The 14,711-nt window shown below is 56.7% G+C and overlaps 1 protein-coding gene across 1 annotated transcript in view; it reads left to right on the forward strand.

The window, feature by feature from the left end:
* The first annotated feature begins 2,548 nt into the window (after positions 1-2,548).
* Positions 2,549-14,711, forward strand: part of ARHGAP26 (Rho GTPase activating protein 26) — a 98,227-nt gene continuing 86,064 nt past the window's right edge. The window contains exons 1-2 of the mRNA XM_030459113.1: positions 2,549-3,007; positions 14,465-14,560. Coding sequence (XP_030314973.1) covers positions 2,854-3,007; positions 14,465-14,560 — 250 coding nt within the window. The 5' untranslated portion in view covers positions 2,549-2,853. The remainder of the gene's footprint in view (positions 3,008-14,464; positions 14,561-14,711) is intronic.

Genomic DNA, 14,711 nt, shown 5'->3' on the forward strand with positions numbered 1-14,711 from the left:
GTAAAAAGGGTTCATTTTATTGTGGTGATTATTTTTTTTTTCTCCTGCTGGATTATTTTCCTGCTGACTTGGTTCCCTGAGAGAGGGAGCTGTGGGCTGGTGGCTGGGCACAGGAGAAGGGGTTGGTGTCTGGTCAAGGACAGGCTGAGGGGTGGGAGTGTGGGATTGGAGCTTTCATCTGCTGGAAACCTGTGGGAACAGCCCTGGAGATGCAGAGGAGAGCAGGCACCCCCCAGGATCACTTTTCTGGGCAGGTTTCTGGCTATTTGATGACATTGTGCTGAAGGTGACACAGCCTTAAAATAGATCTGTGGAGACAAAGAGCCTGGGAGTGGAAGGGGATGAATGCTGGTAGCTGGAGGATGGGGAACTGGGGGTTTTCTTTTTGTTCCCTGGGTCCTTTTCCCCTTTGGCAGTGTTCTCTGGCAGTCTGGATGCACAAACCCAGCAAACCTGGGCTGGAAAATGTCTGTGGCTGATCCTTCTCCTCCTTCTCCTTCTCCTCCTCCTCCTCCTCCTCTGCTCCCACACTCAGAGCTCCAAGCTGAGTGGATCTGGGAATCCCAGAATGTCAGCTTGGGAGGGAGCTCTGGGATCACCTGGTCCAACCCTTTGTTGTTATTTTTCAGGTGAGATGTCTCAGCACCCCCTTGAGCTGGAGCTGGCTGGTGCTTGCAGCTGCAGCTGGAGAAAGGGGAGCTGAGGCCAGGAGGGGACCTGCTCATCCCTACCTGCCCAGGACATGGGGTGTGAATAATTCCCCAGCTTTGGAACACCCTCCAGTTCTGTCCTCAGGAGAAAAAAAAAAAAAAAAAAAAAGGTGCCTGAACATCCTTACTTTCTGGGAAAAATGGAGAAAGACTTTCAGTTCCCAGCCCCAGATATTCTGATCCTCTAAGGCAGTGTCCTACAAAATCCAGTTCCAGGTTCTGCTCTGCTGGTCAGGCTGGAACAGCCTTTGGGAAGGAACAATTGGGATGTAGCAGGAGAAAAGCAAAACCAGGAGTTAAGCAAAGATCCAAAGAATATCTTGTGCTTTTACAGGGCTGTAGGCATATGGCATAAATGACAGCTAATTAAACTTTACATCCTGCCTACAAGATAAGCGTGTAATTAGTATTACATCCTCTCTCTCTCTCTTTTTTTTATATAATTAGGAGTCCTCGTGCAAAAAAGGGGCTGGCAAACCATATCCGAAGGCAGTGACTCAGCCAGAATTAGGCTGGGAAGATGGAGAAAAAAACAATAATCGTGCTTAGACCTGCGAGGGAATGAAGAAACCCGAGCAAAACAACCGGGCAGAGACAAAAGGTTGAGCGGGTGTCAGGTTGCTGTGCCCGGACCCAGAAACCATCGGGGGGAGGGGGATTCATTTTGGGAACATCAGCCCGGGGCTGGATCCTGAGCTGTCAATCCCAACGCCAAGCCCCGGAGCATCCATCTTCCCCGGTTTGGGAAAAAAAACCCGAAAAAAAAGAAATCAAAGAAAGGCTGAAGCTGGCAGGGCCCGGCGTGGCTTTTCACGGCTGGCTGGCCAGGAATGTCCCCACGTGGCTCCGGGACACTGTCCCTGCACAGCTCCTGGCTGCGGGTGCTGGGCTGGGGCCACCTCCTGCCCTCCTCGCCGGCCCCAATGGCTGAGCTGGGAGAAAAAGGGGAATTCCAGCGATTTGGGGATTATTTGCCAGTGTCACTCTCTGTCACAGGAGGTGGCTCTCCCTGGGCTGGGTGCTGCCATTTATTTCCCGGTTCTCTCCACACTGCGGGGTTCTCCTGTTTTATTCCCCCCGAAAGCAGCCGGAGTCCAACCCAGGGGGGGGAAGGGGGCACCGATCCCTTTTATGGGGGCTTGCAGTTTGCTCCTGGAAGCCGCCAGTCCCCAGGGGGAGGTGCCGAGGCAGCTTGCCGAATTCCTGGCGTGTTCCCGCAGGGAAAGGGGCTGCAGGCAGCAGCCCGCGGGGGCCGTGCCGGGCGAGATGCGGGGATGGGATGCGGTGCCGGGCGGGATGCGGGGATGCGGTGACCATGGGGACCCTCGGGCAATGCTGGGGGCCCTTGCTGCGTGTGACCAGCGGTTCTTTGGCCTCGCTGATCTCCAGAGGTCCCCTTCCAACCCCTGGCGTTGCGTGACTCGCGTTATTCAAAGCGGGGGAATCATCTCGGGGGGTAAAAACAATTAAACCAAGCGCAGGGCAAAAGGCAAGGCGGGAGCCCGGCGGGCTGGGCGGGGGGCTCCAGGCAGGGTCGGGAGCCGGGGACTGAGGGTGCCCAACCCCTCCGGAGGTTGCGGGGCAGGGCCCAGGTGCGGATCCCTTCCCTCCCCTCCCGCTCCCGTAGGGCCGCTCCGTGGCCACGCCCCTTTCCCCCTTCCCCATTCATCCTCTCCGCCTCTCGCAGCCGATTGGCTGAGCCGGGGCGGGGTGGGCGCGGGCTATTCGGCGGAGGGCGGGAGCGCGGCGGGAAGCGCCTTCCCCCATTGGCTGCTGCCCCGCGCGCGCGCGCCGGGGGGGCGGGGCTTGTGCGGCGGTGGCGGCGGCGGCGCGGGCAGAGCGCGGGCCCGGCCCGGGCAGCGGCTCCGCCTCCCCCCCCCCGACCCCCTCCTCCCATTCCCCCGGTCCCGTCCCCCCCAATCCCCGCCCGTTCCCCCCCATCCCCAGCCGGCCCTGCTCGGCACGGCCCGGCTCGGCTCGGCCGCTCCCGGGCGGGTGCCACCTCCTCCTCCTCCCGGAGAGGCGGGCCCGCCCTTTGGCTGCGTTATAAAAAAAAAAAAAAAAAAAAAAAAAAGCAGTAATTTTAATTTTTTTAATTTTTTTTTTTTTGCGGGAGGGGGGGAGTTTCCCTGGTGCGGGCAGCATGGGGCTGCCGGCCTTGGAGTTCAGCGAGTGCTGCCTGGATAGCCCCCAGTTCCGGGAGAGGCTCCGGTCCCACGAGGCCGAGCTGGAAAAGACCAACAAGTTCATCAAGGAGCTCATCAAGGACGGGAAGTCGCTCGTCGCTGCCCTCAAGAGTAAGTGAGGGGTCCGGGGGGTGGCTCTGCCCCGGCCCCGCACCCTCCAGACGGGCCCCGGTACCGGCCCGCCGGGTTCTGCCTGCCCGCGGTCCCGCTTCACCCCTCTTTGCTCGGCTTGGTCCTGGTTCTGGTCCGTTATGGACCACCTGCTCCCCTCTGCGGGCTGGCTGGGCCATCGGGATGTGCCTGGTTCTGGTTCGAGTCCAGCAGGACACGCGTGATCCTGGTCCAGCGGGACGTTCCTGGTTCTGGTCTCGGTCCGTTGGGACATGCACAGTCCTGGTTCTGGGCTGCCAGGACACTTGTGGTCCATCAGGACACGGCTGGACCTGGTTCCGGTCCACCGGGTCCCGGTCCGCGGTGCTCAGGGGTGGTACCGCTGGATTGGGTCGGTTGGGGGGTTCTGTCCTCCCCGCCGGTGTCCTCTGTCCCCTCTCTGCTCCTGGAAGGGGTGAGATGCCCCTGCCCCTTCCTGGTCCACCTGACCCGTGGGGGGACAGGACCCCCCCTGGCATCACCCGTGACCCCCCCAGCCTGGCCCGGGGGGGCTGCAGGGTGGGTTTGGGGGTGGGTGCCCCCCCGGGAGTGCAGGCAGGGGATGCTCCAGCCCCTCACCTTGTCCCCCACCCCGGGGTGCTGATTCCTGCTCCATGCCCCCACCCAGCCCCATGGGTGCAGTTCCAGGAGGAGGTGGGAAGGGGACGGGGCCCCTCTGTGCCCTCATTTTGGGTTAAAAAACCCCCAAACCAGAGCCCGACACCTCTGGGTGCATCGGGGTCCTGCAGGGCTCAGTGTCTGGGGAGCTGCAGGGCCCTGCCTGGAGCTTGGGTTTGCTCCCAGAGCAAATCCCTCCAGCCTCCTGTTCCCCTGGGAAATCCATCCTGGGAAGGACCTGGTTGTTCCCACTCCCAGCAGGTGCCCTCGTCCTGCCCGGGGAGGTGTTTTTTGGGTGCTGCTGGGGGGCTCCTGTCCCACGGCCCCCGGGGCAGGAAGGGCTCTCGCCGGCTGCCGGAGATAAGGATGTTTTTTTCTGGCTGGATTGTTTTGGAGCCTCCATTGAATCCCTTCCTGGATTAGCCCCGAATTCCTGGGCAGGGCTGGGGGTGCTCTCCCTGCTGGTGCCCAGGATGTGGTTGCAGCAGGGAGATGGATCCTGGTGGCTGTCCTGGAGCCTCCCCCTTCCTTCTCCCACCGGTGCTGCCCCTCTGCCTGGGCATGGATGGGGTTTATCCAGGGGGGGAGAGCTGCTGCCCTGCCTCTTCCCACTCTTCTCCCCGTTTCCCAGGATTTGGGGATCGGCACCACCAGGAGCTGCTCCCTGGTCCCTCCAGTGACCAGGTGCTCGCTTCTCTCCCCCACCTTTTATTTTTCTCCTGGCTCCCAGCAGTTTGTCTCCCCCTGGCCGGGCAGGGTGACCTTATCCCCCCCTCTGCCATCACCTCCCCATCTCCTTGGCCATCATGGGGGGCTTGGGGAGGTCCCAGGGAGCAGCAGACCCCCAGCTCAGGGCACGCTGGAGCTGGGAGGGTGGCTGAGCTCTTGGCAGGGTGAGGAGGCCTGCAGAGCAAGTTGCTTGAAGTCTTGGCAATATCCTCTCTCATTTTCCTTCCTCTTGCATTTTCTGCTGGATGTTTCACATCCTCTTTGTTTTGAGACAGGGGGAAGTAACTCTTTGTGTGTCAGCAAGGAGCAGCTTGGACAGGAGCATGGGGAGGAGGAGGATTCTCACTCCTTCACTACAACAACAACAAAAAAAAAAGGGGGGAAAAACTCAGGAGGTTGCCAGGAATCCTGGTTTGCTGAAGGGCTGAACAGCCTCTGGTGCTGAGGGCACCTCTGGAGTGTGGGAATATAAATGGAGATCTGTAAATCCTGGGGTTTTTTCCTCCCCCAGTGAGTATCTCTGCCTGTTTGTTGTCTCCCTTTGCTGCTGGGCTGGTGTGAGGACTGACCTGATTTTTCAGCAGGAGGATGTGTCCCTCTTCCTCTATCCACCAGACATAAATTATTCAGCAAGTTTTGCAAATGCAAAGACCAAGAGTGAGACATAAATAATGAACCCCAAAGCTTGGATGCTGTCAGGCTCGTTCTCCAACCTTGGAGCCGTGGTCACCATCCCTCCCAGGGCTGCAGAACCTTTGTGTCCCTTCTCCCCTGGGACAGGGAGCTGTGGCCCTGGCTGCTCACAGTCTCCTTTGGGTGCTGGGGCTGCACTTGGTGCCCTGCCACGTTTCTGCTCTTGGGTTTTGGGTTTTTTTTTTGCTGCTTCTGCCTCCCAAGCACTAATTTGAAGCCACCGAACCCGTCCACACCCCTCCTGCTGCTGCCTCTCGGGCTGCAATTTGTCTGCTGGGGCCAGGCTGGGGCTGAGGGGGGTTCTGCAGACCCCTGCCCATCAGGGCCAGACCCTGGCTGGCCTTTGGGGTGTCCCAAAAGAAGGGGACAGGGGGGCAGCCCGTGACACCACAGCGGGCAGTGCCAGGAGGGCGGTGGCCGTGGGGTTTTTTTTCCTGGGAAAATTCTTTCCCTTTAGTTGAAAATCCAGCTTGTCCGTGTCTGCTTGGAACCCAACTTTGATGTGGAAGGTGCGTGGCCCTCCCTGGAGCTGGCACCAAGTGGTGACCTGCCTGGGAGTGAAAGTGAAAGCCCTGGTGGGTGCTGAACCTGAGCAGTTAATTCCCTGCTTTGGTACAAAGGAAGCTTCAGAGGGGAACAAGGAAACATTTCAGGGTCCAGTTTGGTGTCCTGGGGGAGCCCCTGGCTTGGGTGGGCACTGGAAATGTTCTCCTTTGCCTCCCCAGGCTGAAAGCCCTCGGGTTGTTGGAGGAAGAGCCAGGTAGAATGGTGGAATGTCAGCTTGGAAGGGACCTCCAGGATCTTCTGGTCCAAGCCTTCTACTCCCCCAGCTTAGATGAGATCTCAGCACCCTGTCACCAGCCCACGCCTTGGGCTGATTCCCAGCCTGGTGATGAGTCCCTGAGCCCTGGAGCTGCTGGCATCCAACATCTCCACCAGGGAGGAGAAACCCAACCCCTTCTGGGGTTGTTTTCATCCTTTTGCCCTTCTGGTCCTTGAAGCACCAACCCCCAACCTTCCCAGCTCCTGTGCACAGAGGAGAGGGACTGAGGTGCAGAGCTTTGGGGCTGCTCTTTCCAGGAAAGCCCATTTTTTGGGTTTTTGCAGGTGCCAACATTAATGGGTGGAGATGTCCATGGCTGGAGAGGTCTTGGCTAGGAGGCTGGAGGCCAAGGAGAATTATTCCTCCTTTGCATGCCCTGGGGCAGTTGTCTGCAGTCCTCAGATTTTAGCAGCTTTCTGCCTGCTTGATTCCAAGAGGGGCTCATAGAAAGGAGAAATCTGCTTTATTTACAGCTTCAAAGTTCCTCCTCTTCCTCTCAGGTGGGAATAGCCATGGGAATGTGTTCCTGCCTCAGGAGATGCTCCCTGGGGAAGAGATGGGACTGGGTCTGGTTTCTTCACTCCTGTGACCCAAGACAGGACTTGGGGAAATGGTTGGGAGCTGAATCAGGGGAGGTGTCAGGAGAAGGATTTTCATCCATAGCAGTGGAACAGCCTCCTCAGGGCAGTGGGCACAGCACCAAACCAGAAGCATTTGGATGATGCACTCAGGCACAAGGGTGATCCTGAGGGTGCCCTACACAGGGACAGGGGTTGGACTTGATGGTCCTGATGGGTCCCTTCCAACTCATCAGATTCTCTGCTTTGGTTCTGGAGGGGGATGGGTGTGCAGCCAGAGGTGGCTCCTTTACCCTCTGGGGCTCATCCTGGTGGTAAGGAGGAAAGTTTGGGGTTTTGCAGCCTTTTGCCCATGGTTCCCCCTCGCCCACTGCCCATGGGGATGATCCCTGCAGGAGGTTTGGGTGTGACATCCCCTGGCACCCTTTGCCACCTCCTGGGGGGGGTCCCTTTGGTGCTGGTGTTTTGGGGATGGGTGCTGGGAGCAGAAGGGTGCTGGGTGTGCAGGACTGTGGGTCCCTGATTGCTGCTTCTAAAGGATGCTGGCAGGAGGCTCCTGAGGTGTTCCTGGAGATTCTGCTGTTGGGAGTGGGGCCCAGAGCAGCTCTGGGCAGGGGTCCTGCTGCCCCAGGGTGGGGATGGAGTCTGGAGATGCTGCTGGCCCTGCCTGGGTGCTCACTCTTGGGTGAAACCCAAGCCTTTTTGGGTTGGGGGGGATGGATTGGGGGTGACTCCTGTGACACTTCCAGCTTTAAGAGGCTTTTTTGCCAGGGCCAATCCCACCCTGCCCAGTGGTACCCAAGGTGTCACCTGCATGCTGAGACTCTGGGGTTGGTTTCCTCTTTTTTTTTGGGTGGTTTTTGTTTTTTTTTTTTTGGGTAATTTGGAGGTGGCAGCTCCCAGGGCTGGGGACAGTGTGTCATGAGGAGCTGCAGCGTGAGCAGGGTGGGCGAGGAGGGGGAGCTGGGTACCAAAACCTGCACAGCTTGTTCTGGGTGTGAATCATCTCATCATCATCATCATCATCATCATCCCTCCTGCCTCTCCCAGGCACTCCAGTGCCTCTCACCCTGGCTGCTGCATCCCAGCCTGCTTGGATTTTTTTTTTTTCTTCTCCTGTCACGATTTCCCACCTGCTCCTGGGGGCCCTGGAGCTGTGGGCTGCAGGATGCTAAGGAGGGAGATTTGTCAGGGCATCACCCAGGCTCTTGAGAGCAAGGATGGAGCCAGCTGGATTTGGTGATCCTCAGTGGAAAAAAAAAAAAAGGTTGGGATCTTAGGCAGTCCTCTCAGGCTGGGCTGGATGAGCTCAGAGGTGTTTTCCAGCCTCAGTGCTTCTGTAACTTGGGTAAAATCAGGGGCAATGGGCAGGAGTTGTTCCTGGGGAGATTCCCAAGAAGTGAATTTTTCCCCAGAAGGACAATCAGAAATTCTTCTAAGGGAAGGGGGGGGGATTCCCCCCCACTTGGGAAAGTTTGAAGCCTCAGCTCAGCAATAAAATCCTAAGGATTGGAGCAGATGGTCCCTTCCATCCCAACACTCTGTGCTCTGCTGGACTTGGGGGGGAATTCTGCTTTTCCAGCAGGACCCTGGGGGGCTCTGTGTGCCTGGGGTGCTGGGAGGGGTGCTGGGGAGGGTGCTCTGCAGAGCAGGGTCCCAGAGGGGGGGAAGGGAGGTTTCTGGGGGGATGGGAGGTTTCTGGGGGGATGCCAGGCTGGTTCCTTGCTGGAGCTGGTGGTGGGAAGCTCAGCAGCCTCCGGACCATCTGGCTGCAGCACGTGGAGCTGCTGGTGCCAAGGGATGGGGGGGAATGGCTGCTGCTTCCTCAGCCCTCCCCAGGGATCAGCCTCACATCCTGGGGGGCAGTGGGTGCCCCCCCAGGGCTGCCATCCCCTGCAGGGCTCACAGGTGTCTGCCAGCCAGGCACCTCCCTTCTTCATTCCCCAAAAGACCCCAAATGCTCCCTTGGTTCTGGGCTGCGGTGTAAGAAGCATCTATTTATGGGTTGGTTGGGGGCAACAAACCAAAAAGCCCCCAGACTGTTTATCTGCAGCCAGGTTGTAAATAAGTCCTCAAGTAAGAAAGTGATTGTTTCTCCCCAGGCTGGGTGCTGGTGGATTTTATGGAGCTCAGGTACCATCACCCCAGAGGGATGGGATGGGGTGGGATGGGATGGGGTGTGCAGGGCATCCATCCCTCTGCCCCCCTACCTGCCCTCTCCTTTTGAGCAGCTTCTCCCAGGTGTCTGGATGGGGGCAGGGAAAGGGTCACTGCAGGGCTGGGTGCCCTATCAAATCAGCTGGCCTGGCCCTTTTTAATAATGCTGGAGCCTCCCTTTCATGGTTTAGTTTTCCCTTTTTTTAGCTGAAACAGCGTCTGTCCAGCACCCTGCCCTCCCCGGGTGCTGGTTGCTTAGCAATGTTTTACAAAAAAAAAAATCCAATCCAATCAAATCATTAAATCCCCAGTGCAGAGCAGGATGCTTGGGTGGCTCTCAGCCCTGCTGTGCCCTGGGTTTGGGGGGGATCCCTTGGGTGCTGGGGGATCCCTTTGGTGCTGGGGGCTCCTCTGCTCCCCTCATCTGTGTGAGGCTTGCATTCCCACATCTTGGTGGCCACCAAGGCTGGGAGGAAGCCCTGGCTAGTGGCAGGGATGTGCTCTGGGCCATGCATCCCATTCCTCACCCCCGGGGCTCTGCTGGAGATTTTAATTTCTTATTATCAACATTTTTTTTTCTCTTTTTTTCTTTTTTAATTATTTTTAAAATTTGTTAATTTTTTTTTCTTCCTGCCAAAAGCAGGAAAACTTGACTCACTGGCCAGCAAGGTTCCTGCCAGCACGGTGGGAATTTTCCTGTCCTTCCAGCTGAGGTGCAGGAGCCCTGCAGACCAAAGGATTTCCGCAGCCATCCTGCTGCCAAACCACTCTGGCCCCAGGACCTGACCCCACTTCCAGGAGCCCCCCAGCCCTGGGGTGGCTGCCAAGCCAAAGGAGGGGACAGATGTGTCCCTGTGTCCCCCATGAAGTGTTCTGTGTCCCCTCCCCACCCGGGGGTCTCAGCACCCCCTGTGGGACCCCAGTGATGTCCCAGCTCCTGCCCCTGGAGCCATGGAGCCAGGGTGGCTGTTGAGTGAATTAATTAATTAAGAGATTTAATTCCAAACTAATCCTGGGATAAGCTGGGGGTGAGGGGGCTCTGCCCACACCTCTCCTATGCCAGGACCCCCTCCCAAATTCCTGGTGAGACCCCCACCCACCCTTCTGCTCCCCTCATGGGTGCTGCTGCCCAGGGCAGGAGCAAATTTCTCCTGGTTTAACATCCTCTAAATCAGTGGAATATCTGGGACAGGGCGTTTTATTCCAATGAAATGGGATTCCAGGCTCCTGTTGATGAGTTTGTGTGGCCAGGGGGGTAAGGAAATGCTGGGTGGGGGGAGGCTTGGAGCTTGGGGGGAGGTGTCCCTGTCTGGAACTGGGTGATCTTTAAGGTCCCTTCAACCCAAACCATTCTATGATATTCTTTTTTTCCTGTGATTTTTCTTATTTATTTAATTTTACTCTTGCAGTTGGGAAGTGCCAGCCAGGTCAGTAGTTTTCCATACCATGACCCTGTCCCTGACCTTTTCCAGGCACTTCTAAGCTGTCACCCACACCTACTTTATTTTTGGTTTATTATTTATTTCTTTATTTTTTAACACATCCCTCAGGAGATGTGCCTGAAGATTTACACCTGAGTCCCTGCCCTTGCTTCTTGGCCACCTCCCCAGCCTGTTACCTGCAAACCTGGTGCCTGCTGGGCTGGGTTCTGCTGCCAAACAGCACCAGGATGTGAGCAAGAATAAACACAGGGAAAAGTGCCAGAGCTGGGGAGCTGGATGGGGAAGCTGAGAAACCTTCTGGTTTGGTTTGGTTTTGCTGTTAAGTGCCTGAAACTCTCTGGGCCATTATTTTCCAAGGGTTTGGTGGTGGTTCCCAGAGCCAGGAGGGCTGCAAGGTGGGAGCAGGGACCTGCCTTGGGCTCTGTCTTTCTGCAGACAAATATTTGTCTTCTCAGCATCCCCAGAAATGGGAAACTTTGCCTGGATTCATCATTTCTGGGTTTTTTTTTTGTGTCTTCTTCTCCATCCTGGCCACAGGCAGAGGCAGCTCCTGGATCTCCCAAGCTGTTTCCTTTTCTCTTGCTTCCCTCTGATCTTGGAATTGCTTCTGCAAAATCCTCCTGGGGCAAGGAAGGGAAATTGGGCAAACTTTCCATGCAGGAGCCTCCCTGGATCAGCCCTTCCTGGAGGAACAGGGAGGTCCTTGAGCCCGTTGCTCCCTCCTGGCACTGTTTTCCTGGGAATTCCTCCATCCCTCCATCCCTCCAGGAGAGCCAGTGGTGCCTCCTGCTTCCCTTGGATTGATTCCTTCATCAGGAATCTCTGGAAGCTTTGCCAAAGCATCCTACCCAGGCAAGGCTCCCAGGGTGACTCAGGTGTTATTGATTGGTAATTATTGATTGATAGTCATTGATTGATAGTCATTGATTGGTAGTGATTGATTGATAGTGATTGATTGATAGTGGTTGATGGTGATTTATGGATACTGATTGATTTATATTGATGGATTTATACTGATTGATTGATAGTGATTCCCTGCTTGCTGGGTTGGACCAGGTGACCTTTAGAGGTCCCTTCCAACCCAGATTATTCCATAATTCTGGGATCTGGGACATGACCAGGCTGGCTGGGCAGCAGGGGGAATAATTTGCTCATTTTAGCCAGGTGGGCCTTCCAGAATCTGACTGTGTGTGGGGTTGGGTTTGGTTTTTTTTTTTTTCAGGACTTTTTCTCTCTTGGAATAATACCATGGGAATGAATTCCTGCCCTCGGGGTGCTGCTGGGGGCTGATCTGCTGCTTGCTGCCCAGTCTGTGGTCTCATTCATCCCACAATGGGCTCTCTGTCCCTTTGCAAACACTTTGCCCTAGGATCCACGTTGTGTGTGTGATGGGAGGCATCTGGGGGAGCCTTGCCTGGCTGTAAAAAGCTGTAAAAAGCTGAGCAGCAAGTGCAGCACCTCCTCAGATCCTCAGCTTTGGGGCCTTTCAGTTTTTCTTGCTTTTTCTGAGCAGTTTTTGGGGTTTCCCCTTGGAGCCTGGTTTGGAACCTGCTGCTGGAGGTCTCTGCTGGTCTGGTTGGAGAAATTTCCATGAGGGATGAATCAGAGGGGGAACCTGGCATCCTCACCCCCTGATGAACTCCAGCCACCGGGTGGAGAAGTTATTTAATGAACAAATCATTGCTAATGATGCAGGAAAGCAGCTCAGGGATGGTGCCAGGTCCAGAGGATCAGAGGGTCTGGCAGGAGTGGGGCTTTTGCTGAGCTCCCCTGGGAAGCAGAAAGAGAAGGGGAAGGTTTAAACCTTGTGGAACAACTTCAGCACTGAGTGAGGCTGCCCCCAGGCTGGGGTATCCCAAAAAATCTGCTGGGGGTTGGCTGCTAACTCTGCTTTTCCAAGCAGGAATCGTGCTGGGTTCCTGCATCACCTTCCTGGTGATGATTCACCTGATTCCTGGCCCTGGCTTAGGCAGAGCATCCCCAGCTCAGCAGCTCTGCAGGGTGCTCCTGTGCTGGGTCCCCTGGGCCATCCCCCCCCAAACCCCATCCCTGGGCATCCCCCAGCACCCCGGGATGCATCCTGACCCCCTGGTGCTTTGGCTCCAGGGTTGTTCCTGCAGCCCCAGCTGAGGGGGGTGCTGGTTGCAGGCTCAGACACCAGATTGCTGCTTTCTAAGCACCCTGGGCTGGCTCTAATCTTTCTGTTTTGGCTGCTGATTAAAGTGGCTGCTCCAGGGATTACCAATCCCCTGCCTGCTCTGGGGTTGGGTGCTGGGATGCTCCAGGAGCTGCCCCTTGCTCCTAAGTGCATGGAATGCTCTGGGAAGGGGGGAGGAGGAGGAGGAAGAGGAGGGTGGGGGTGCCCTAACCTTGATCCTAACCCTAACCCCACCCTGTCCCCTTCCCAGGGCTGGCAGCAGCTTGGCCATGGTGCCCTAACCCTAAGCCAGGACCTTTGCTCCCTGTCCCAGGGGAAGGAAGGGGCAGGAGTCTGGGTTCCTGTTGTCTGCAGGAGAATTAAACAGAGGCTCTTGAGCAATTTGCTCTGCAGGAAGTGTAGAAATGCAGCAGGAGCCTTGCAGGGTGGAATTGGCCTCCTCAGCATCCTCTGCTTGCCCCCTTTAGCACCATTGAGTCTTGGCTCTGGATTTGAGCCATGGAACCCTTGGAAGGGACCTCCAGGATCATCTGGACCAACCCTCCTGATATTATCCTGTTGCCCTGTTGAGCTGAGACTTCCAACTTTCCAAAGTAGAGGAACCCCCTGCTTCCCCTGGGAGAGCATTCCAAGGTCTGACTGTCCTCACGGGGAAAAAAATTCCCTTTTGGGTTCAGTTGGAATCTCCCCAGGAGCACCTTGTGCCCAGGCAGCTTTGTCAGCAGGTTTGGCTTTCCCTGGCACCTCCTGCACCCTCCTGCCTCTCCCCTGGGTGCCCCAGAGCACACCTGAGCCAGACCTGTTTGTGCTTTTTCAGCAAAAAGCAAAAATCAAAGCTGGCTGCAAGGTCAGCTCTGGGGACTGGGGAGAGCCTCCACTCCTGAGCCAGCAGGGGAATTGTTCCTTTGCCCTGCCTGATCTCTGAAACTTGGGGACCTTGGACCTCAGGCAGGAGGAGACCTGTGTCTGGTGTTGGGGTGTTTGGTGCTGGGGTGGGGACATGGGGGATGATGAGGACACTGTGAATGATTTGGAGGGTGCTGGGGACATGGTGGATGGGGAGAATTCTCTGTGTTGGGTGATGGAGACATGGTGGATGGTGACAACATCTTGGGTGGCGGGGACGTGTGGGATGGTGAGGACTCTGAGCATCCAGGTCTCCTCTGTGCACCCAGTTTGGGTCCTTGACCCTTTTCCAGGCAGGGAAGGGGAGCATGGCCACAGTGGGAGCAGTGGAGAGGACGTTTGGTTTTCCTTGCTGGAGATTTGGGATTTGGCTCGAGGGTTGGGGTCACCCAGCTGGGTCTCTGGGCTGCCTCTCCCAGACTTGGTGTTTGCCTTGCTGCCCCTGGAGATTCATCTCTGCCATGGGCAGGGAGTGTGATGTGATGGGCACAGGAAAGGCTCCTCGTGGGGGGATGCCCACCTGGGACCCCAGGCTGGTGGCATTGCTCAGGCAGAAGGGTTTCCCAGGCTTTGTTTTTCCCTGGTGCTGGGGGTGATGGATGAAGCTGCCAGCCAGAGAACTTGGAAGTGAAACTTCCCCTGCCCTTGGCACAGTGATTTGTGGGTCCAGGGTGTTTTACAGAAGAGGAAGCAGAAGTTTTTCTTGAGCTTTTGGAGGATTTGGGGTCAAGAGCTGAGGTGTCCCAGCAGGGCTGATGTCCTCCTGCCCCTGCTCCTCCCTTGCCATAGGACATGACTGATGGTGCCACCATCTCCAAGGTGTCCTTGCAGTTCCTGGCCTTGCTCAAGCACCTGGGTGGTGCCCAGGGGGTGTTTGTGACTGCAGGGTTGATGGGACCAGAGTCCAAAAGCTGATCCTGGGTCTGCTGGGGTCACTGGAAGTAAGAACTTAATAGGATTCAGATCTGGGAAAGAATCTGTGGCTTGGGAAGCAATCAACCTTTGGGTTACCACCCAGACATGGGGCTTCCATCCCTGGGAACCTCTCAGGGAGGCTGTCTCCTGGGAGGGGGGACAATTTCCCCCTGGGCTGGACCTGCTGCTTGTTTTTTGGGGTATTTTGAGGCCACACCTCCCATGGTGTATTTTGGTGGGTGCTGGCAGGAGCAGGGCAGCACCCCTTAGGGGGTTATCCCATCGGATGGGTGCTGGCTGGGGTTACCCATCCCCTGCTACCCTGCCTGGTGGTTTTTCTGGTTTTTTTTGGTTTCCTGCCCTCATTCCCCCCCCCTCTCTCTCTCTCTCTCTCCCCAGACCTCTCTGCAGCCAAGAGGAAGTTTGCAGATTCCCTCAATGAGTTCAAATTCCGCTGCATTGGGGATGCTGAGACTGATGATGAGATCTGCATAGGTGAGGCCTTGGGGTTTGGGGGGGCCCTGCCCATGGGGGAGGAACACACAGGGGGGTGCCAGGAGCCTGGGCATCTCCTGGGGTGCTTTGGATTTGCTGTGTTCCTCCTGGGACACTGTGGTCCCAATGGGTGCCAAGGGACAGGGGGTGT

The sequence above is a fragment of the Calypte anna genome, chromosome 13, assembly GCF_003957555.1.
Source record: "Calypte anna isolate BGI_N300 chromosome 13, bCalAnn1_v1.p, whole genome shotgun sequence".
Lineage (NCBI taxonomy): Eukaryota > Metazoa > Chordata > Aves > Apodiformes > Trochilidae > Calypte > Calypte anna.